Source organism: Lutra lutra, chromosome 13 (genome assembly GCF_902655055.1).
Source record: "Lutra lutra chromosome 13, mLutLut1.2, whole genome shotgun sequence".
Lineage (NCBI taxonomy): Eukaryota > Metazoa > Chordata > Mammalia > Carnivora > Mustelidae > Lutra > Lutra lutra.
Window position 1 is genome coordinate 71,686,227 of NC_062290.1, and position 21,491 is coordinate 71,707,717.

The 21,491-nt window shown below is 48.7% G+C and overlaps 2 protein-coding genes across 2 annotated transcripts; one reads left to right on the plus strand and one right to left on the minus strand.

The window, feature by feature from the left end:
* Window positions 1-9,279: 9,279 nt before the first annotated feature.
* Window positions 9,280-14,409, minus strand: ACTL7B (actin like 7B). Its single transcript, XM_047699102.1, has one exon. It carries the CDS (start codon window positions 10,751-10,753, stop codon window positions 9,374-9,376), a length of 1,380 nt encoding a protein of 459 aa, XP_047555058.1. The 5' UTR covers window positions 10,754-14,409; the 3' UTR covers window positions 9,280-9,373.
* Window positions 14,410-15,020: 611 nt separating this feature from the next.
* ACTL7A (actin like 7A) lies at window positions 15,021-16,746 on the plus strand. Its single transcript, XM_047699103.1, has one exon. The coding sequence runs from the start codon at window positions 15,306-15,308 to the stop codon at window positions 16,626-16,628; it is 1,323 nt and encodes a 440-aa protein (XP_047555059.1). The 5' UTR covers window positions 15,021-15,305; the 3' UTR covers window positions 16,629-16,746.
* Window positions 16,747-21,491: the final 4,745 nt, after the last annotated feature.

Here is a 21,491-nt window from a genome sequence, read left to right on the forward strand (position 1 = left end):
TAGTTTAATTAAATTTCTAATGAGCACATAAAAGATGGTGGCTTCCTTCTCCTTAACACTGGCATTCTCTTCATTTTGTGCAAGTCTGAGACTTGAGTGTTTTTAACTTACCTTTGTAATCAAACACAGGCATTAGGAGGAATTCCATATTCAGGAATGGGATGCCACATGTCCTAGTTTGTTCTTGGCCCCGGTGTCTCTATCTTCTAGCTACTTGCTAAGCAAAACTCATTTCAAACCAAGTGCTTCCTTATTCTCCACTGGCGTTTCTCCCTCTCACACTCAGTTTCATCTATATTGGCAAAATGAATTCAAGAATTCAGACGGTTGTTACCAGATAATTCAATCAAAACTGTTCTAGTGGGATTTTATTTGTTTATGTCTCTTGGAAGTGTAAATAGGAGCTGACTTTTTCACCTAAATTACCCAGATACAGCAAGCCCATGACCAAGCGAGTTTTGCTGCAACAGTCTGTTCATACTCCTAACACCAAGAGTGTTATTATTTACCTCGATGAGCCTCAGGCTCCTTCTCTCTGTAAAATCAGAATCACAACTCCTACATGGTCAGCTTGTTGACGAGACTAAAGGAGACTATAAATACAAGGACGGCTGCCTCCAGCAGGTATCCTGTACATATTTAAAAACATACACATTTGTGCGTTTGTACAACACACACTGTACATTAATCAGAACACTTACACTGCTCTTTACAATTTATGAAATACTTACCCACATTTTCTCTTCAATCTTCAGAAAAGCACGGGAAGAACAGGTAGCCACCATTTTATAAATGAAAGAGCCAGAGGTTAACTGATGTTAAATGGCTTTCCCAAAACCTCGTAGCTGGTCTGAGTTGTTCTGTGTAACCCCTTACCTTTCCACGGCCTCTACGCTGAGACTCCGTGCTCCTCACAGCGGACTAAGGTACTGAATCTCAAACTTGGTTGCACACTGGAACCACCTAGAAAACTTAAAAATTAATGCTACTACCCCATCCCACCTACAGAGATTTTGATTTAAAGTATAGCCTTGATAGGAGGATACATTTCTTTTCTCAGTTATCTCTTCATTTTCTTTTTTTTTTTTATTTGACAGAGAGAGATCACAAGTAGACAGAGAGGCAGGCAGAGAGAGAGAGAGAGAGAGAGAGAAGCAGGCTCCCTGCTGAGCAGAGAGCCCGATGCGGGACTCGATCCCAGGACTCCGAGATCATGACCTGAGCCGAAGGCAGTGGCTTAACCCACTGAGCCACCCAGGCTCCCATCTCTTCATTTTCAATTAATTTTTTTTATTGTGAGATATTTGTAAATTCATGTGCGGTTGTGAGAAATAATGTAGATCGATCCCGTGTAGCTTTTAGTCAGTTTCCCCCAATAGTAACACCTCGCAAGACTGCAGTGTAATACCCTGACCATAATACTGGCACTCGTGCATCGTCAAGATGCGGAACAGTTTCACCACCACGAGGATGTCTTGAATTTTCCTTTTATAGCGCAGCCAACTCCCACTACCCAGCGTAACCTCTGGTAATTGCTCATCTATTCTCTGTTTCTGTCATTTTGTCATTTCAAGAATGTTGGATAAATGGAATCACGCAGTCTGTGGCAATTTAGGATTGGCTCTTTTCACTCAGCAAAACTCCCTGAAGACTCATCATCCAAGTAGTTTCATGTTTTAATAGTTCTTTTTTTTTTTTAATTGCCGAGTGGTACTCAATGGTACGGATGTGCCAGTTTACTCAACTGTTGAGAGACATCTGAGTTGTCTCGAGTTTCTGACAATTATGAATAGAGCTGTCATGCACACTCAGGTACAGGTTTTTGTCTGGAGACGAGTTTTGATGTCTCTGAGATCAATGCCAAAGTACAGTTGCTGGGTGGTATGGCAGCTGCATGTTTAGTTTTATAAGAACCTGCCCAAGTATTTTTAGAGTGACTGAACTATTCTACATTCCCATCAGCAATGCACAAGTGATCAAGTTTTTGACACCATTTTTTCTTGAACGCCAATCTGATAGGATGGTGATAATTTTTGTGGTTTTAAAATTTGCATTTATTTCCCTAATGGCTAGTGACTCACCCTAGTGAATATCTTTTCATGTGCTCATCTACCAACTGCATATCATTTTTAGTGAAATGTCTGTTCATGTCTTATGTCCATTTTTTAATTGGATTGTGTGTTTCTAAATGTTCAGTTTTGAGAATTCTTTGTATATTCTAGATACTAGTCCTTTGCTGGATGTATGGTTTGCCAATATTTTCTCCTGGCCCATAGATTGTCTCTTGTTTTATTTTTTAATTAACAGGCTATTTTCTTAATTAAATTATTTTTAAACATGTTTAGATTTACAGAAAAATGAGCAGATAGCACAGAAAGTTTCCACATACCATAACCCCCATCCGCCCATAAATTTGCCCTATTATTACATTTTGCAGTAGTATGGCACATTTCTCATTATTAGTGAGCCAATACTGACACATTATTATTGAAGTCCATAGTTTTTATCACTGAGTAACGTTCCACTGTATAGATGTACCACCATTTATCCATTAACCTATCTAAGGACATCTCTGTTCCCTCCAGTTTTGGGCAATTATGAATAAAGCTGCTGTAAATATCTGTGTGTAAGTTTTCTATGGACCTGAATTTTCAGTTCAATTGGGTAAATATCCAGGAGCGTGATTTTTAGATCATATAAGAATATGTTTATCTTGGGGGACGCCTGGGTGGCTCAGTTGGTTAAGCAGCTGCCTTCGGCTCAGGTCATGATCCCAGCGTCCTGGGATCGAGTCCCACATCGGGCTCCTTGCTCATCAGGGAGCCTGCTTCTCCCTCTGCCTCTGCCTGCCATTCTGTCTGCCTGTGCTCGCTCTCTCTCCCTCTCTCTCTCTGACAAATAAATAAATAAAATCTTAAAAAAAAAAAGAATATGTTTATCTTGGTTAAAACAAAACAAAACAAAAAACCTCTCAAATGGTTTTTAAAAGTGGATGCACCATTTTGTATCTTTTATATAGGATTGAATACACTTTCACATGCTTATTTGCCATCTGTATATCTTCTTTGGTGAAGTGTTCATTCAGATCTGTTGCCCATTTTTTAACTGGGTTTTGTTTTCTTATTGCTGTGTGTCAAGAGTTCTTCCAATACAAATCCTTTATGGGATATGTTTTGCAAATATTTTCTTCCCCTCTGAGTCTTGTCTTTTAATTCTCTAAACAATTTTTTTCACAGAGCAGAAGTTTTTCATTGTAATACAATCTAAGTGATCAACAGTTTCTCTCACGCATTTGCTGGTGTTATACCTGAAATTCTATCACCAAGCCAAAGGTCACCTAGTTTCCTCCTACATTGTCTTTTAGAAGTTCTGCACGTTTGTGTTCTACATTTAGGTCTATGATCCACTTTGAGTTAAATTTTATGGAAGGTAAAGTCTGTCTGGATCTTTTTTTTTTTTCTTGCAAAAGGATTTCCAATTGTTCTACCTCCATTTATTAAAAAGGTTATCCTTTCTCGATTGAATTGCTCATACTCTCTCACCAGCAACTGCCTATATATTTGTATGGATCTATTTTGGAGCTCTCTGTATGGCTTCCATTGATCTATTTGTCTATTCCTTCACCAAGACCGCACTGTCCTCATTATTGTAGCTTTACAGTAAGTGTTTGAGTCAGATGTCAGTCTTCAAACTGTCTTTCTTCTTCCTCGCTGTTGCGGTGGCTGTTTTGGGTCTTTTGTTTTTCCATATAAACTTTAGAATCAGTTTGGCCAAATCCACAAATCACTTGCCTCCAAGTGGAGGTAGAAGATTAGCTCCTCACCAGGCCCCATTAATAGCAGAGGAGGAGCAGGAAGGAGTAATTGCCAGCTAGCCCCACCTCTCACCTCACTGCCACTGGGCTGGGATGAAGGTACAGCTTCACACTGGATCCCACACACACACACACACACCCTGACTTGGGAAATCTGAGGATGGCCCTCACTTCCATGGGGCAAAGGGTGGGGTGGGAGACCAACTCCTTATTCATTCAGCTGCCCTGAAACCCAGTCTGTCTTCTTGGATTTTGTCTGTTTGGCAAACATTCATCACAGGACCAATTATATCAACTACATTTTCTTTAGAGATCCTGCAGAGTACTGGAAAGGAAGCACAACAAAAACTCAAGCAACAGAAATTAAGGAGTCTAGGAGCAATAAATGCAGCATACCTTTCCCCGGGCACCTTCTCCATGTCAGACCCAAGCCTCCACCAGGACTCAGAGATGGAAAAGACAGCCTGTCCTTTCCACCAAGTTGTACACACACACACACACACACACACACACACACAAAGCCATGACAGACCTGCAAACTCACAGCACTGCAAAGTGGTTCAGGGAGGAAGCTCCCTGCCCCAGAGTGTCGGGGAACGCCTTCCAGGGGAGTGGACATGGGGCTGTGCCTTGGAGGAAGACTGGGTCTTAAACAGGTAACGAGAAACGTTATGACCCAAAGGAGCAGCATCTCAGACACCCATCACCTTCAGCTTGTCCCACACTTGGCCACAGCTTCTGACTGATTTCTGAACATTGACGCTGTGCTTACTACGTGCCCTGCACTCTTCCGAGCAGCTTCTTTACCACGAGTGCCTCCTAGAATCACCTGGGGGAACTTCTCGCTTGCAGACCCCGAAGGGCTTCCCCAGATCTACTGATTCAATCTAGGAGGATGGTCCACACCAGTTTTGTTATTTGTTTTTTGGAACTAGCTCCCTAGACAGTTCTGCGACCCACCATTTCTCTCCCACCTTCCTGCTCCCCCGCCTTAAACAAACTCTCTGTGGTGGGCCGGGGACCCTGATCTGTAACACCTGCTGATTTCTGATTTCTGTGGTGGCCAATACGCCCACCAGGTCCATTTCAAGCCACCAACACAAATTAACAATTTAGTTTGGCTAGCAAAATTCCTGACTAGTCTAACAATGGGCTCTCACAGCTCATCCTAAGAGCTAACTCCAGCATAACCAAGGGCCCGCACTCCCTCTCCCCACGGGTTAAGAAATACTGCATTCCAGGAAAATGTAGGACCAAACAAAAAACCCACCTAATGTCAAGTAGAACACCATTAATAGTTTGTATTGTAATAAAGTTCATTGCTGGAGCACCTGGGTGGCTCAGTCCATTAAGTGACTGCCTTTGCCTCAGGTCATGATCTGGGCTAGGGTCCTGGGATTGAGTCTCCCGTCAGTCTCCTGGTCAGCGGAGAGCCTGCTGCTCCCTCTCCCTCTCCCTCAGCCCCTCCCCCAGTTCATGTTCTCTATCAAATAAATAAGTAAATAAAATCTTTTAAAAAAACAGTTAATTGCTTAATAAGCCCATCTTAGGCAGAAAACTCTTAACGCAAACTTGGTAATAACCACTGGGGGACAAAAGATCAGGCTGCCCAGACTGGCAGTGAGCATGAGAGACCACCTGCTGTGTCCAAAGAGTAGAATTTTACCACGTGAGGTTACTCTAGTACTTGTTGATTTATGCCTCCGGCTATCTCAGGCAAGAGAATTCCCTCCCTCACTAAAAGATCAGCATTCTTCACTTTCGTACCTCATCATGAATTTCCATCATATTTGCTGTTGTTCATTACTTTGTATTTGTTGTTCACTACTTGAAAGCAGTTTTTATGACTTTTTTCCCCCCTTGGTTAAAGAAATTGGTAATTTACAGGAAGGTAGGAAACAAAGGCAAAGGAGGCATTTTGGAATCACAAAACTTCCATTTAGCACAAGACTGATTAACCAGGCAGGTGAATTTGGACAAGATTTTGTAATCTCTCCAGACTCTGGTGTCCTCATCTGTGAAATGGGGGAAATACTTGTAACTTCTACCTCCTAGGCTGGGAGTAAGTTATCTCGGTCAGTAGTCGCGTGGAGCACTGGGGTTGCAGAAAGCTAAGATAAGAAAGTCCAAGTTCCTGCTTTTAAGGAGCTCCACCTTTAACCTCGGGGACAAATATGGACACCAAATAATATAGGACACTGGCCAGTAAACACTTTTAGGTTTCTGCATTTCAGCATTGTGTGTTAGCCTGACACTCTCTGAAATCTTCAGAAAAAGTCATGTGTGGTAGCCGATTTGATGGGAATTAAAGTGTTGGTCCTAAAATTTCCACTGTAAGAGCCCTCTCCAACCCCTCCTCCCGCAAACCAGCCTGGAGGAGTACCACTACCGAGAAGGAAACTGAAGCCCAGCGTTCCCGGTCCCACGTGCCAGAGGCGCAGGGCGAGAGCGCGTGGGTCATGGAAACAGCCTGCCGGTAGAGGGCGCTCCGGGCCCGGGCGCATTCTGAGCTCACTTTCCCATCAGGGCACCCCGCGTCTGAGTCCTGCGCTCCGGCCGGCCCAGCTTCAGGTGCTTCCTGGTGACAAAGGTTGACGCAGCAGTTCCAGGCCACACCAATGGCATGTCAAGCTTCCCAGCGAACGGCCTGTGACGGCTCGGGCACCCTGAGTCCCATGCTCACTCTAGCCAGGCAGACAGATGGCGGCTCTGATTGGCTTCGCCCCTTGGCTCTGGAAAAGAGGTCCGCCCTGGGCCACACGTGATTGTTGTGGGCAAGGGTTGAGGGGGAATCGGAGGCATCAACTACCTGTTCCACCTGGGGCATCGTAGCTAGACCTGGGTGTGACCGCGCATTCGGGGTTGGAGGCGGAGCTCATGAGCAGCTCTACATGCACTCGTCTTCCCTGTACGAGCACTGCTTTCACGGAGAGTGAGCTCTTCAGCTCTGAGAAATTCATACTCAGAGGCTGACCATTCTGCTCACCCCTCTACCTGTGCACACGGGAGGGGGGCTGTGCTCCCAGGGGCCATTCATTACCGTCCCCTCCCCATCCTGTTTTGTCTCACAGGCTTCAGTGGTAGATCCTCCCCTACGTGGCATTTCCAAGTCCCCATTCTCTACCTGTCCCGCAGGACAGGAGGCCACCCTCACCCACCAGGAGCACCTTGCAAGCTTCAGGCGGCAACCTTCCTGCCCTGCATCCACTTTCCTTCTTCCAGAATCAGGCAGAAACCTCGGCCTCCTGCAGTCCCTCTACCATCCTCATTTGCAGTGTGATGAGACATCAACATCTTCTCCTATCACTATAATGTAGTCCTAGGAGGGAGAGGAGACAAGCGCACGTTTGGATGGTCATTTTGAGTGGGAAATCACTGACTCATAGTCTTCCGCCCAAATTAAATCTCCTGTTGTGTCTGTGATGGGCTTGGATAAATTCCTGGCAAGGAGGAAGTGTTTCTACAGCCTCTGCCACACAGAGAGGAGGAGAGGACCAGGCGAGGAGAGCAGTGGGGCAGTGATCGCGGAGAGGGAAGTTGGAGCGCAAGCAGTCTAAGCAAATGATGCAGCAGCAGCGCGTACGTGGGAAGAGATCAGGGTGGGAGAAACTGGCACAACCTGCAGCATACAAGTCCCACTGGAAGAATTCGCATTCCAGAGAACACCCAGACACCGTGCCGGCCAAACGTAATGTGCCTCCTGGCACCATCAACCTGCAGTCCCCAGTCCACAACCACCCTCCCCACAGGACAGAGCGGAGGTCCCTGACTAGCACCATGGCCCTGCCAGCCCCTCTCCCCCAGGGACTCCCACCCTGGGCTAGAGGCCCAGTTCTGGGCGATGGGGAGGGCCTAAATGGCCAGCCACTGAGCAATGAAGACTGCAAGCCGGTGGCTTCCAGCACGGGCCGGGGACAGATGCAGTCCTGCAGGGTGCGGCAGATCAGGACTCCTAAGAGGCAGCTCAGCACCATCCGGTAGCCTATCAGATTCCACAGCTCACGAGTGTCTGATCCCACAGATGCTTGGTCATGGGCTCCATCAGCAGAGGGGAGCTGGAGAAAGAGGAAGCAGCCACCCTCCTCTCAGCAGACCGTCATCCCTGAGCTGAAATCTCACAGGACGCACCAGCTTCTCCCTTAGCCCTGAAGCCACCAAATGGCCACCATGCCCAGCACTTCTCTACTTACAGCTTTCCAATACTACCTCCACCTTCCCACCCCCAGAAACACGGAGCTCTGGCCTCATCTCCTTACCAACATGGGTGACCACCGTGTGTGATCCCGAGGGAAGGGCCACATTCTGGTCATACTTGCTATTAAGAAGCATTGCTATAGACTGAGTGTTTGCCCCACCCCGGCCCCCGCCAGTCCCCTTGGTCAATTCATATGTTGAAAACCTAATGCTCAAGGTAAGGGTATGAGGTGGGGTTTTGGAGAAGTTGACTGGGTCATAAGGGCAGCCCTCATAAATGGAGCAGTGCCTTCATACAAAGGCCTCAGAGTTCCCTATCCCTTAGGCCAAGTGAGAACACAGCAAGGTGCCGGCAGTCTGCAACCCAGAAGAGGGCTTTCACCAGAACCCAGCCACGCTAGCAACCTGGGCTTGGACTCCCACAGCCTCCGGAAGTAAATTTCTGTCGTTTAGAAGCCACCTGGTCTGCGGTCTTGTTAGAGCAGCCACCCTAAAGCAACCATGTTTACCCTTCTAGAAGTAATCATGGCCTGGGCCGGACGGCTTGGGCTCAGCGACTGACCTAGGCCCCTCTCTCCTGGTCCTCAGTTTCCCTGTGTCTGTAGCAAGCAGAGAACCACGGGGTTCCCAAAGGGCTTCCTGGTTTCCTTTGGCATCCTCTGGATTCAGTGGCTTGGCTTTGCTGGCGCAAACACAGCTGCCATCGGGGCTGGGGTTGGCAGGGGGAGGGCCCCTGATAGGCAGAAATGGCGGCTCCCAATCAGAGCACACACAATCGGGACGCCCACCCACGGGCTGCACCTTTGGAAAGGGCGGGTTGGGGGGTGGGGGTTAGTGAGAGTGTCTGGGGAGCTCCAGCAAGCAGCTGCGGGCAGCAGGGAGAAGATGGGGGACCACCAGAGCTAGAAATGGGAGACCGAAGTCTGACACCTGGCTAAGCCTCCCACGCACCACTGAACTAGGGGTCCCAAGCTAGCCCCTTCACGTGAGCCTTGGTCTGCCTCCTGGCCCATGCCTGTCGAGCGGGGTCTCGAACTCGGGGGAGATAATGGAACACTCCGGGCTCTGAGACGATGTCGCCCTCATGATGGGGGCTGTGGGGCACGGGTCGGTGAGCCACCGCGCACCCCCCCCCCCCCCCCCCCGCTCAGCCCACCAGGTACTCTTGACCCCGAAGAGCAAGAGGTGCTGAGATCTTTGAGTCCAAATCCCCACCCCCCACCCCCTGCCTGCTGCCAGGCGAGAGCAAGAAACGCAGACTAGACCAGAACCACTGCACTTGAAGTTTTATGAGAAATTCTGTAAATGCGCAGAGTGGCCGGAGGCCGCGTGCCCACCAGGCCCCGCCCGCCGGGACCCGGGCGCTCAGCACTTGCTGTAGACGGCCGCGCTGCCCCGCTCCTCGAACTCCTCCTTGCTGACCCAGAGCTGCTGGAAGGCCTGCAGGGAGGCCAGGATGGAGCCGCCGGTCCACACGGAGGTCTTCCTCTCGGGAGCAGCAGCCACCACGGGGCTGTCCCCGGGGCAGAGGAGGCTCAGCTCCCTCTGGAAGCGCTCGGGGAAGCCATCCAGCATGGTACCGCCGCCACACAGCAGCACGTTGGCGGCCATCTCCTCCTTGAAGCCCGCCTCCTGGCAGTGGTCCAGGCAGGCTGCCGTGAGCTCAGGGAGGCCGGGATGGTTGCTGCCCACCAGGCTGGGCTTGAAGAGCATCTCGGCGCACTGGAACCGCTCCTGGCCGATGGTGATGAGCTTGCCATCCGGGAGCTCATAGTCCACGCGCATGTCCTCCAGGCACAGGTCGAGCTCCTGCTCGGGCACGAGTGCCGAGTAGCAGCACTTCTTCTTGATGTGCTCGATGATGTGCAGGTGGTCGTCCGTGAACTTGTGGCCGGCTTCGTTGAGCAGCTGCAGCAGGTAGTTGGTGAGGTCGCTCCCGGCGTAGTCGGCGCGGCTGGTCAGGCCTGGCAGCACGTCACCCTCCGAGATGGGCACCACGTGCGACACGCCGTGCCCGCTCTCCACCACCAGGCCCGAGGTCTTGCCGTACGAGTAGATGGACAGGAGCGACTGGGACGTCACGTGCATGGCAGGGATGCCGAAGGTCTCGAACATGAGCTCCGCGTACTTCTCCCGGTTGCTGCTGGGGCTGAGCGGGGGGTCGGAGACCAGCACTGCATGCTCCTCAGGGAGGATCTTCATGGCCGTGTGGAAGACGTACTCCCAGATGCTCTGGACGCAGTCCCAGTCCACCACGATGCCGTATTTGAGCGGGTTCATCAGCTTCAGGGGCGCCTCCGTGTTGAGCAGCTCGTGGCCCACGTAGGTCTCCTTGCGGGTGTCGCCAGCATCAGCCGCCTCTGAGTAGCGCTTGCCCACGGTGGAGGAGATGAAGTAGGTGGGCCTGGGCTCGCCAGCATAGCCGCACTTACAGTACTGGGAGCCCAGGTCAATGATGAGGGCCTTGATCTTGTGCACCTTCTTGGGCTTCATCTTCAGCGGGGTGACCAGACCTGTGTCCCGGATGCCAGCATCGGAACCTGGCAGTGTTCCTGCCTCTCCAGGATCACCCTGAGCCGTGCCCAGGGGCATGGGGCTAGGGCTGCTCCTCGTCGCCATCTTCCTTCTTGGCTCACCTTTCTCACATCCACATCCTAGAGCTCCGTGGGGAGAAATAAGACGGTCTCCCTCCAGCAGGGCCTTGGCAACCCCTCTGGATTGTGATGTCACTGAGGGCCGGTCCATTCTGGCAGCCCGGGGAGGGCTTGGCCTCGGCAGGCCCTTGATCTGCCACCCCCACCGCTGTCCAGCTAACTTGACTTTGCTCTAAGACATAGCAGGCGGACAGCAGTTTTAGAAACCCAGGCACATTGGGGCGTCAGGTTTCTACCCCCTCCCCTTCTACCCCTGCTCCTAATGCCCTGTGCACTGACTGAACACCTTTCCTTTCTCTGCTTCTTGGCTGAGAGGATAATAAATATTTGAGTCCCTACAGCAAGCCAAGCACTGTACCAAGTACCACACATATGTTACTCCCTAGAATCCTGAGAGGTATAGACTGAGCTGAGGAAATGAAGGTTCAGAATTCAAATGACTTGCTCAGGAGAAAACAGCTCTTGAAATGTTTGTATTTTTATTCAAGTTCATTCAACTGTGTGCACCAGATCTTAGAGCGTGAAGGATCCAACAGTACCCTCATCCCTTCGTTCAGCATTTACTGGGGCTGGTGGCAGGTCCAGCGCAGGACAGCTTGCCAGAGACAGACGCCAGAAGCCTGGCCACAGCAGCGTCCCCTCTAGGTGGGAAGGAGACAGAACGGATGCAGACAAGTTTGTAGGTAGAAGTCTACTGGGAGAACAAAGGGGCACGAAGAAGGAGTGATTACTGGAGGGAAGGAGTCAGCAAGTTCTAGAGAGAGGTGATCCTAAGTCAACTACATGTGGGTATTTGTCAAGTAGCTAGGAGGAGGGGACGGCATCCCAAGCAAAGAGCACAGCCTGGGCAAAGGCCAGGGTGGGGGGGAGCAGGAAATGTTGGGAACTTCTAGTAGTTAAATGTTTGGAAAAACAGATGAGGCTAGAGAGTTTATGGAGCCAACTAGGGAGGGCCTCTAACGCTTGGAGTAAGAGCTTGGGTTAAATGGAGGACAGGTGGGGAACAAAGATTTTAAGCAGGGGGGGTGGTCAGATCTGACTGCTGGAAAATTTGGACAAGATCTGTGTTTAGCGGTGATGTAGAGGGGCAAGGCCACAGAAGACATTCCTGTAAGACCTGAAGGAGACCTAAGCCAGGCTGGGAGGGTGTGGAAGAGAAGGACGAACAGACTCTCCAGAAGTTTAGAAGGTAGAATCTCATCCACTTGGTTGGTTCCCCAACTACCTCCCATTCAACCCAAGTTCTTACTCTAGCATTTAAGGCCTTCTCTCATTGCTCCTGTGACACCTCTCACCTCAAACACTTCATTTACATCAGATGATTAGACCAGCTGTGGGGAGTGAGGGAGAGGGAGGAATGAATCCCTCAACTCCGCCAAAACAAAGAAAGATGGCCTGTCGTCCAAAGCAGGCAAAGTCATTAGGTTTCCATAGGGCCCTCCATCCCAAACCGTCCTCCTTCAAAAACAAAACAAAACAAAACAAAACATCTCCAGGTGATTCATAAGAAACCCTGTACTTTGGTATTTTCCTTACTAGATTATCTTTCTTCCCTCCCATAGCTGCTAAGATCACAGGGACCCAGTTCACCTTTCTTTCCATAATCAAGGGCAGGTGGTGTTCCAAAAGCCAGAGCAAGGATACCAGCTCAGGGAGAGATGTGTTTCTGGGTCTCATCTTTCCAGTTTTTTCTTCCACTACAGGAGGGCCTCAAAGTTGCTTTCAGGAAGGATCACCTCACGGTTTTCTAGCCTTGGGCCAGAGGAGCAAAAGTAGGTGTGATCCCAGAGAAAATATGACCCGAGATACTTTGGACAACTGAGGGTGCCTCTAACCAGGAGGGACCTCACCAGAGATCCCTGGGAGCCCACGAGTACCTCAGATGGTGAGTAACAAGTACAGGGGCTTCTGCATACCAGGCACTGAGGGTTTGAAGTGCAGTGTGCCAAGGGTCTCCATATTCTCCCATCATTGATACCATTAACTGTCTCCTGACCCCCAAGAGGAGAGAAGGAACACAAAGGGGGACATAGAAGCTAAGCGCAAAGGGGTTCACTTAAGAGAGAGTGTCCAAGCATGCGAAATCCAGAGAGGTGAACTAAAAGGAGTGAAAAGCATCCAGTGACATTAGCCTGAAGGATGTGGGGTAGACCAAGAGTCCCTGCGCTCTTGGGCCTTACAGACAGGAAGGAGCGGGTGTCCTTAAGCCCGCACAGCACCTCTCCCACCCACCCTGACAGAAAGAGCCAAAGAGGGGTAAGCCTGGGCGGGGGGAACATGTGCAAGCCAGCCTGGCAGGCTTCAGTGTCTCAGCGAAGTGGGAAGCACAGGTCAAGGGACAGGGTGAATAAAGGCCCCCAAAAGATGTCCCCATCTTTAATCCCTGGAATCTGTGAATGTTATCTTTCACGGCAAAAGGGACTTCGCAGGTAGGAGTTGAAGAGTTTGAGATAGGGAGGTTACCCTGCATTATGGGGGTGACCCTGACTAATCATCAAGGTCTTAATAAGAGCCGGACAGGAGGGTGAGGTCTGAGATAGGAAGAAAGAGGCAGAAGTCAGACAGGCCTTTGAAGATGAAGGGTCCCCACGCCAAGGAATGTAGGTGGCCTCTAGGGAGCTGGAAAAGGCCAAAGATGATCACCTAGAGCTTTGGGAAGGAACGCGTCACCCCCCCCCCCCCAATGCTGAGAATGCGGACTTCTGACCTCCAGAATTGTAGTTAATAAATCTGTGTTTGAAGCCACTAAGTTATGTGGTAATTTGTGACAGCGGCCACAGGAAAGGAGTATAGGCTTTTACAGGAATCCAGGGCAGTGACAATGCACTAGGCAGCTGCACATCTGTCCGAATTCAAGACAAGGGTTGAGAAGGAAAAATCGGTCACCCTACATGAAATGTGCCTCTGGTTATCACATAAACATTCTTTCGAAGTCAAACGATCCAAGTCGGCCATGCAAACCCCCATTGAACAATGGGCAAGTACACAGTTTTTTAGGCAGCCAGGCATAGAGAAATACTTTCCTCTTCTTTTAAAATTCAATGCTATCTCATCCTCTACCCATCGACCCAAGAAGCGGACACTCTGAGGTGACAGCATGACTGCCCCCATTAGACGGTCACGAGACTGGACTCAGTGCTTTTCTTCTCTTACCCCCGCCCCACACAAAGAGCCAAGAGCATCCCCAGTAACCTCCTCAAAGGGGAAAGCCCCCCTTTGGAGCAAATGACTCTTTCATGAAAAGCGTGGGACCACATAACAAAAAGTTGGTTTCTGGATGCCCTGACAGTGACAGGTGTCAGCACCACCGTGCCTATCTTCAGAGATGGCATGTGAGATGATGGCCGTGTGTGCTTAGAGACACATTTTGGGTCTCACTGAGGGGTGTCCACACCACACCCCTGGGATGAAGTCCCAGTCAGGAAAGCTTGGCCCCCACTGGCTGGATCCCACAGGCGAGCCCACACACCTAAGAACCTCAGTGTTCTTATCAGTGCAACTCTGTATGGTCTGATTTCATCGCCGACCCAAGGACCCGCGTGAAGGAGTATGTGTACACATGTGACTAAAAATTCTTCTGCAGGCTGTCATAAGGGACAACTGAGACACAAGTGCTTAGCACAGTCACTACAGCAGCAAGCAGTCCTGCCAAAATCTCTATCAGGCAGTATCAACTGTGCGCAAGTCTCTAGTGCTTTCTGACCTCATGCAGAGTCAGAGCCAAAGTCATAGCAGTGGCCCAAGAGGATGGATGTGGGCTGCTCCCCCTCCCCACCCCCTTCTCCCACCTCACGTACTTCTCCTTGCTGTCCCCACTCAGCCACACGGGGAGTGGGATCCTCTAACTTGGGGGCCAAAAAACTTTTTCTGTAAAGGGCCTGATAACCAACATCGTTAGGGTGGCGGGCTGTGCATTCTTCATGGCAATGAGGTTGTAGCATAGAAGCAGGCGCAGATAGTACATGAAGTACTATCTGTACATAAATGAGCATGGCTGTGTTCGGGTAAAGGCTGATTTACCGAACACGGGGCCGGTGCTAATTTGGTGGCCCCTCCTCTCATTGGTCGCAGGTGCGCCTCCAACATCTGCACCTGCTGCTCCCAATATACACCCGACACACGTGGCACTGTCCCTCCCCTCCTTCTGGTCTTCACTCAAGTTGTCACCCTCTCAGGGATCCCTGCCCAAGCCCAGAACATGGCCACCGTCCCCAACACCCTTCCCTGCCTTTTCTCTTTTGCCCTTAACCATTTTCCAACAGCTGTTTGTCTTGGCCACTGCCTCTCCCCCCAGCCCCCACTGACTAGAGTGTAAAGTCTACAAGAGCAGAGATTGTTGTCTTTTTTCCTCCACAGCTGCCTTTTATTTCCAGTGTCCTTTCATGTAGCAAGTGCTCAATAAATAACTGATTGGCTAAAATCAGGTTTATTACCAAATCTAGAAAAAGGTTAAGTGTCCTCTAAGGCACCACCCCAAATCCACCCTAACATGGGACACAGGTTTCCACTATCTAGAAAGCCCCCGGTCACCAGATTACGTCACAATCAGTGATGTCATTGTTGGGAAAATTCTCAAGTTGCCCTCTGATATACGCCTTTCAGGCCTTGAGGCCAGTGGGATCGAGGAACTTTCTGAGAGCAAGATGGCTCTTGATAGCATGTGGGCTCCTCAGGCATCAATCATCGGGGATGGGCCTGCCAAGAAAGTGGGTGAACAGGCACCCCTACAATCACACATCCTCCAGACTGCCTCCTTAAAAGATGGCCCAGCGAGGCGGGCAGTGTGGGTCCGCTGTAACCATTCAGAGCCGGAAGAACCTACTAAATCAACAACAGGCAAGGAGAAATCCAAGCTAGTGGTGACCAAAGCAGTGGTCGTGGACCTTGGCACTGGCTCCTGCAAATGTGGCTTTGCCGGGCTGCCGAAGCCCACCCACATCATCTCATCGACAGTGGGCAAGCCGTACATGGAGACCGCCAAAACTGGGGACAATCGCAAGGAGACCTTCGTGGGGCGGGACCTCATCAATCCAGGGGTTCGTCTCAAGCTAATTAATCCTCTGCGGCATGGCATCATCGTGGACTGGGACACAGTGCAGGATATCTGGGAATATCTCTTCCATCAAGAGATGAAGATCGCCCCGGAGGAGCATGCGGTCTTGGTTTCCGATCCACCCCTGAGCCCACACACCAACAGAGAAAAGTACGCTGAAATGCTGTTTGAAACCTTCAGCACTCCTGCAATGCACATCGCCTACCAGTCCCGCCTGTCCATGTACTCCTACGGAAGGACCTCTGGCCTGGTGGTGGAGGTCGGCCACGGCGTGTCCTACGTGGTCCCCATCTACGAGGGTTATCCTTTGCCCAGCATCACCGGACGTCTGGACTACGCAGGCTCTGACCTGACAGCCTATTTGATGGGCCTGATGAATAATGCGGGGAAACACTTCACCGAGGACCAGACAGGGATTGTGGAGGACATCAAGAAGAAATGCTGCTTTGTGGCCCTGGACCCCATCGAAGAGAAGAAAATCCCAGCCACTGAGCATACAATTCAGTACACTCTGCCTGACGGGCAGGTGATAAACCTGGGCCAGGAAAGGTTCCTTTGCTCAGAGATGTTCTTTAAGCCTTCTCTGATCAAGTCCATGCAGCTGGGGCTCCACACCCAGACTGTGTCCTGCCTTCACAAGTGTGACATTGCCCTCAAGCGGGATCTCATGGGCAGCATCCTGCTCTGCGGGGGGAGCACGATGCTCAGCGGCTTCCCCAACCGCCTGCAGAAGGAGCTGAGCAGCATGTGTCCCAACGACAACCCGCAGGTCAATGTGCTGCCCGAGAGAGACACTGCGGTGTGGACAGGCGGCTCCATCCTGGCCTCGCTTCAGGGCTTCCAACCCCTGTGGGTCCACCGCTCTGAGTACGAGGAACACGGGCCTTTCTTCCTCTACAGAAGGTGCTTCTGAACTCCGGCCAAGCGTGGCTGCCATGCGTCAGCTCTGCTGGGTGAGCACCCGTCCGACGCATAGGGAGCTAAGTCCGCATGTTCGCTTCTGTAGTAATTATTAAACGACCCTCGTGTTCCCTCCATAGCATGTGTCTGTATTTCCTGACTCAGTAAGAGCAAGTTCATGAATGCAGCATGTGCCAAACAAAGGCACATATGACGTGCCGCCTGCTTGAACATTCTTGGGAAAAACTAGCTCTAACCTTATTCTGTCCCTTTTTGTATCCCCTGTTTTAGGAACGATCACACTGTTACATCTCAGAAGGGGAGCGTGATAAAGACATAGAGTCAGTACTTCAGGGCATAGAGAATATTCCTTTCGATCGACAACAGGAAGGCTGCTACAATGGTTCGGTCTCCCACACAGCTGCAGAGCACACTTCATGCTTCATGAAGGCTTGTGAAGAGTGGACTAGGGTGTGTGGTTCCTGCATAAACCGTGCTTTCCTTTAGTTCCAACAGGAACTTATGTCTCAATACAGCTCTTACCAACCCATTATGGTGACAGGCTGCTGAAACCTGGCATGTAATGAGCAAGGTGCACGTGCGTGTCTGAAGGGGGCAACTCTTCAGCCGCTCGCCACCCACTAGACTGGATTCCCCATCAACCCGTAGGTTACACAGCTGGAATTGGGGATGGGCGTGGGATAGAGGTTGGCAGCTCTGGGGCTAATGATGTAGGTTTGCGGGAACCTGCCTGGTGTGGTCATTCTACCCCAACTGAGGAGCCAGTAGGAACATTGAGTCCTTCAAGACCAGAGAAGCCCTTTTGGGGCCCAGCATGTTCTGTGGTAGTCTTACAGGGCCAGTTTTTTAAATGGAAAACAGATTTTTCAGAATAGTCCCCAATACAGTCTCTGTCCTGTCTCTCAACCTCAGCATCTGAACACTGGCAGGCAGGAGCATCAAACAGTGGAAAGAAATGGGTTTGAACTCTGATCTGAAACCCTATTTCACTACCACCTGTGTGGCTTGAGTCTATTTACCTATAAAATTGAATTCAAAGGCCTACTTCACACAGCTGATATAAAAAAAAAAAAAAAAAAAAAAAAAAAACCAGAGATAAACACTGAAATACCAGTATCTGGCCTCTGGGAGGTGATCCTAACAGCTAGCTAGAATTATCTTGTAGACTTCTCTTATACAGGAGCCCTGAAATCTTACCATGGTTCTTTTCTGTTTTTTAAGATCCATTTATTTAGAGAGCTAGCATGGGGCGGGGAGGGGCAGAAGGAGAGGGAGGGAGGGTCTCAAGCAGACTCCATACTGAGCGCAGAGCCTGACACGGGCTCAATCTCATGACCCTGAGATCACAACCCAAGCTGAAACCAAGAGTGGGATGCTTAACTGATTATGCCACCAAAGTGTCCCTTACCATGGTTTTCAGTCACATGCATACCCAAAGGCACCTAGGCATTCACGCACAGAAGAGGTATGGCATCCCTGCCATGCCCAGGGAGAAGCCCTACCAAGCCATCTTCATAGTATCCAGGTTTGCCTAGACTGTCTCGAAAGACCTAACTGCCCAACCCTGCATCCAGGCCTGGTAAACACAGCTGACTGGCACCAGCAAGCCGGAAGAGAGAAATACAGCCCGACACAGAAGGGCTTCTCAAGTTCCTAGAGTTAAGCAAGGGTGACTAAACCTTACCCGGCAGTGTCAGAGGATCACCTAAAAGCTGGGTACATAGGGAGGTATAAGGTCTTATTATTAATCTCAGTTTCTGTCCAACATTTCATGAATATTCACTGTTGGGCAGGTTAAAGTTTGATTAATTCCTAACATTTGGACCTCACTGGCAGGGTGCTAAAGCCTTTGGACCCTTCCTTAGAATAATATGTTAAAATGCATAAAATAAAATACATAGAATTACAGAGAAAACCAATCCTATAGAAACATACTATCTTTAAATCTGTTAAGTATCTATGGACCCCAAGTCAAGGATCCCCAAAAAGGTGAGTTTTGCTGAAGGGGAAGCATGAAAGGGTAGTTCTGGAGGGAAATCTCCAGGCCACAGTAGGTCTAAATGTTCTGCTGCAGTTTAAAATGAAAACATACCAAAAAGAATAAAAGAGAAAAGTACCAATATAAAGCTGAACAGCTATGTACCTTTTTCAAAATACCTTTATGGGAGCACCTGGGTGGCAAAGTCAGTTAGGCATCTGTCTCTTGCTCAAATCATGATCTCAGGGTCATAAGATTGGGCTCCACATTGTTGGGGGTGGGGGGAGGGTTCCACACTCAGCACAGAGTCTGCCAGAGTTTTTCTCTCCTGCTCCCTGTGCTCTCTAAAATAAATAAATCTTAAAAAGGGGTGCCTGGGTGGCTCAGTGGATTAAAGCCTCTGCCTTCAGCTCAGGTCATGATCTCAGGGTCTTGGGATCGAGCCCCGCATCGGGCTCTCTGCTCAGCAGGGAGCCTGCTTCCTCCTCTCTCTCTCTGCCTGCCTCTCTGCCTACTTGTGATCTCTGTCTGTCAAATAAATAAATAAAACCTTTAAAAATAAATAAATCTTAAAAAAAAAAAAAAAAGACCAAAAAACCCAACAACCCATTTCCATGAAGTCTCACTTGATCTTTACACAATTCCCCTTGTAGGAAAAAAAAAGTCATCCTCATGAAAGAGAGAGAGGAAGAGATGAATAGTTTTAGTAAGTACATGAAAGTCATCTTAGTTTAGTGATTCTCAACTGCGGGCAATTCTGACCCCCCACGAGAGACGTGGCAATGTCTGCAATTGGTTTTGGTGGTCAGAACGGGAGTGGGGTATACAGCGCCCGCAGCTAGTGGGTAGAGGGCAGAGATATTGCTAAACATCCTGTAATACCCAGGAGAGCTCTCTACAACAAAGAATGATATGACCCAAAATGTCAATAGTGCTAAGGTACACAGTGGTGCTAACAGGTACACAAGGCAATATGCAGTGAGATTAAATGTGCCTCTCTAGGGGCGCCTGTGTGGCTCGGTCAGTTAAGCGTCTGCCTTCAGCTCAGGTCATGATCCCAGCGAGTCTGCTTCTCTGTCTCCCTCTGCTCCTTCCCTACTTGTGCTCTCTCTCTCCCACAAATAAAATCTTAAAAAAAAAAAAAAAAAAAAGTCTCTGTCCAAGGACAGTAAGATGGGTGGACCCATGGCCTTGTTCTATCCTGTATACAAGGAGAGCATCTGTTGGTGTTAAAACCCTTGGGACTCCAGAGCCAGTGAGATTAATATAGGCATGAGGCAGAAGCAAGGGCTTAGGGAACATAATGACAAGAATCAATTCAGTGTCCCCAAATGTCACCATATTAGCTTTGACTTATCTATAGCTTCTGGGATGTTAATGGGTTACCTAGCTTCTAAGATGTTTATTCTCCTCACCTCGGTTACTAATAAATATGGCAGACAAGAAAGGACAGCCAGAAATTCCTAAGGGCTTGTTCAGGTGGTGCTTCCAGTGACGCACAAATTTATGGGGAGGCACAGGAGGTGAGGAAAAAGCTGATTTTCCTTCCCAAACTTGTAGTAACCTTAAGTAACTAAGAATCATTAGTTTTATTTATTTTTGAAAATACCCTCTTCAATTATGGCTATGAACAATCCCTAAAAGGTAAACCTGTGTGTGTGTGTGTGTGTGTGTGTGTGTGTGTAATACACGGAAAATGAATTTAAAAGATGTGGCAGTGCTAAAAAATTACATCAAACTACACTCATAAAGACATAACAAAAACATTACCTCCTGCCTCTGTTTTTTTTAAATGTATATTTAAAATGGGTTGTCGGACACAGTCCTCTGCAAGTTCCCTCTTGATGTCTGCAGCATCTGAGCAAAACCGACTCAGAGGGACCAGCAAAACAACGGGAGTTTTTAGCTTACTGCAGCATGAACTTGCTTTGGGACAGAGTTCAAATCTAGTAGAAGACTTATATATTCTTTTCCAGGACCTTGACAGAGCCTTTCCTTCAAATTAAGCGTTTATCATTTCCAGACATTTCTCTTCTTCCCACACACTTGCACTTTCCCCATAAATTCTTCTGTGACTTTGCCTTCAGTTTGGAAGGTCTGCTCTAGGCTGCTGCTTCTCAAATGAACAAAATTCCATCTTGCTCACAGGAAATAGATAGTAATTGATAGGTATTTGTATTCACACAAATTCTTTCTTGACACTTCAATACATTATCTCAAGGAAATGGAACATCTCAAGGAATGGAACATCTATGAAAAACCACACTATTATCAACAACACATTTACTTCTATTTCCAATCTATCAGGCCTGGGTGCCCTTACCATTATCCATAACAAGAGCACTAGAATATATTAAAATGCCATATAAGATACTACGTTTACTTACCCAGGTCAAAGAGTAGTCACAAAGCACTTTCAGCCTTTCAATGTGGGGCCCTTAATTATAGCAATCCATTATGGGTATAAATCATAAAGTAGATTTCTATAAGGCAGGATATACCTTCTTTTTTTTTTCCATTGTTTTTAAAAAAAATTTCAGACATGGAGAGAAATTGAGTTGTATAAGCAAACACACCTAGATTCTACCATTTACATTTTGCTATTTAGGGAATGACTTTAATTATAATTCTGGGCATATCTCTACTCCGCAGATCAGAGGCAGCATTTCCATTCATGCACAGTCATGAATGTCTGGGTCTGGTATTAAAGGCAAGGAAGAAATTTTTAACCTTACCCAAGAATCAGCCACAAAACTGTTGTCAAAATGAACTGAGCTTTTTCTAGATTAATCCAAAAGAGAAAACATTCTCATATTTTTCCAAAGAAAGTAACTAAAAGAGGTCAGTGAAGCACCATAAGGAAAAATAAATGAAATG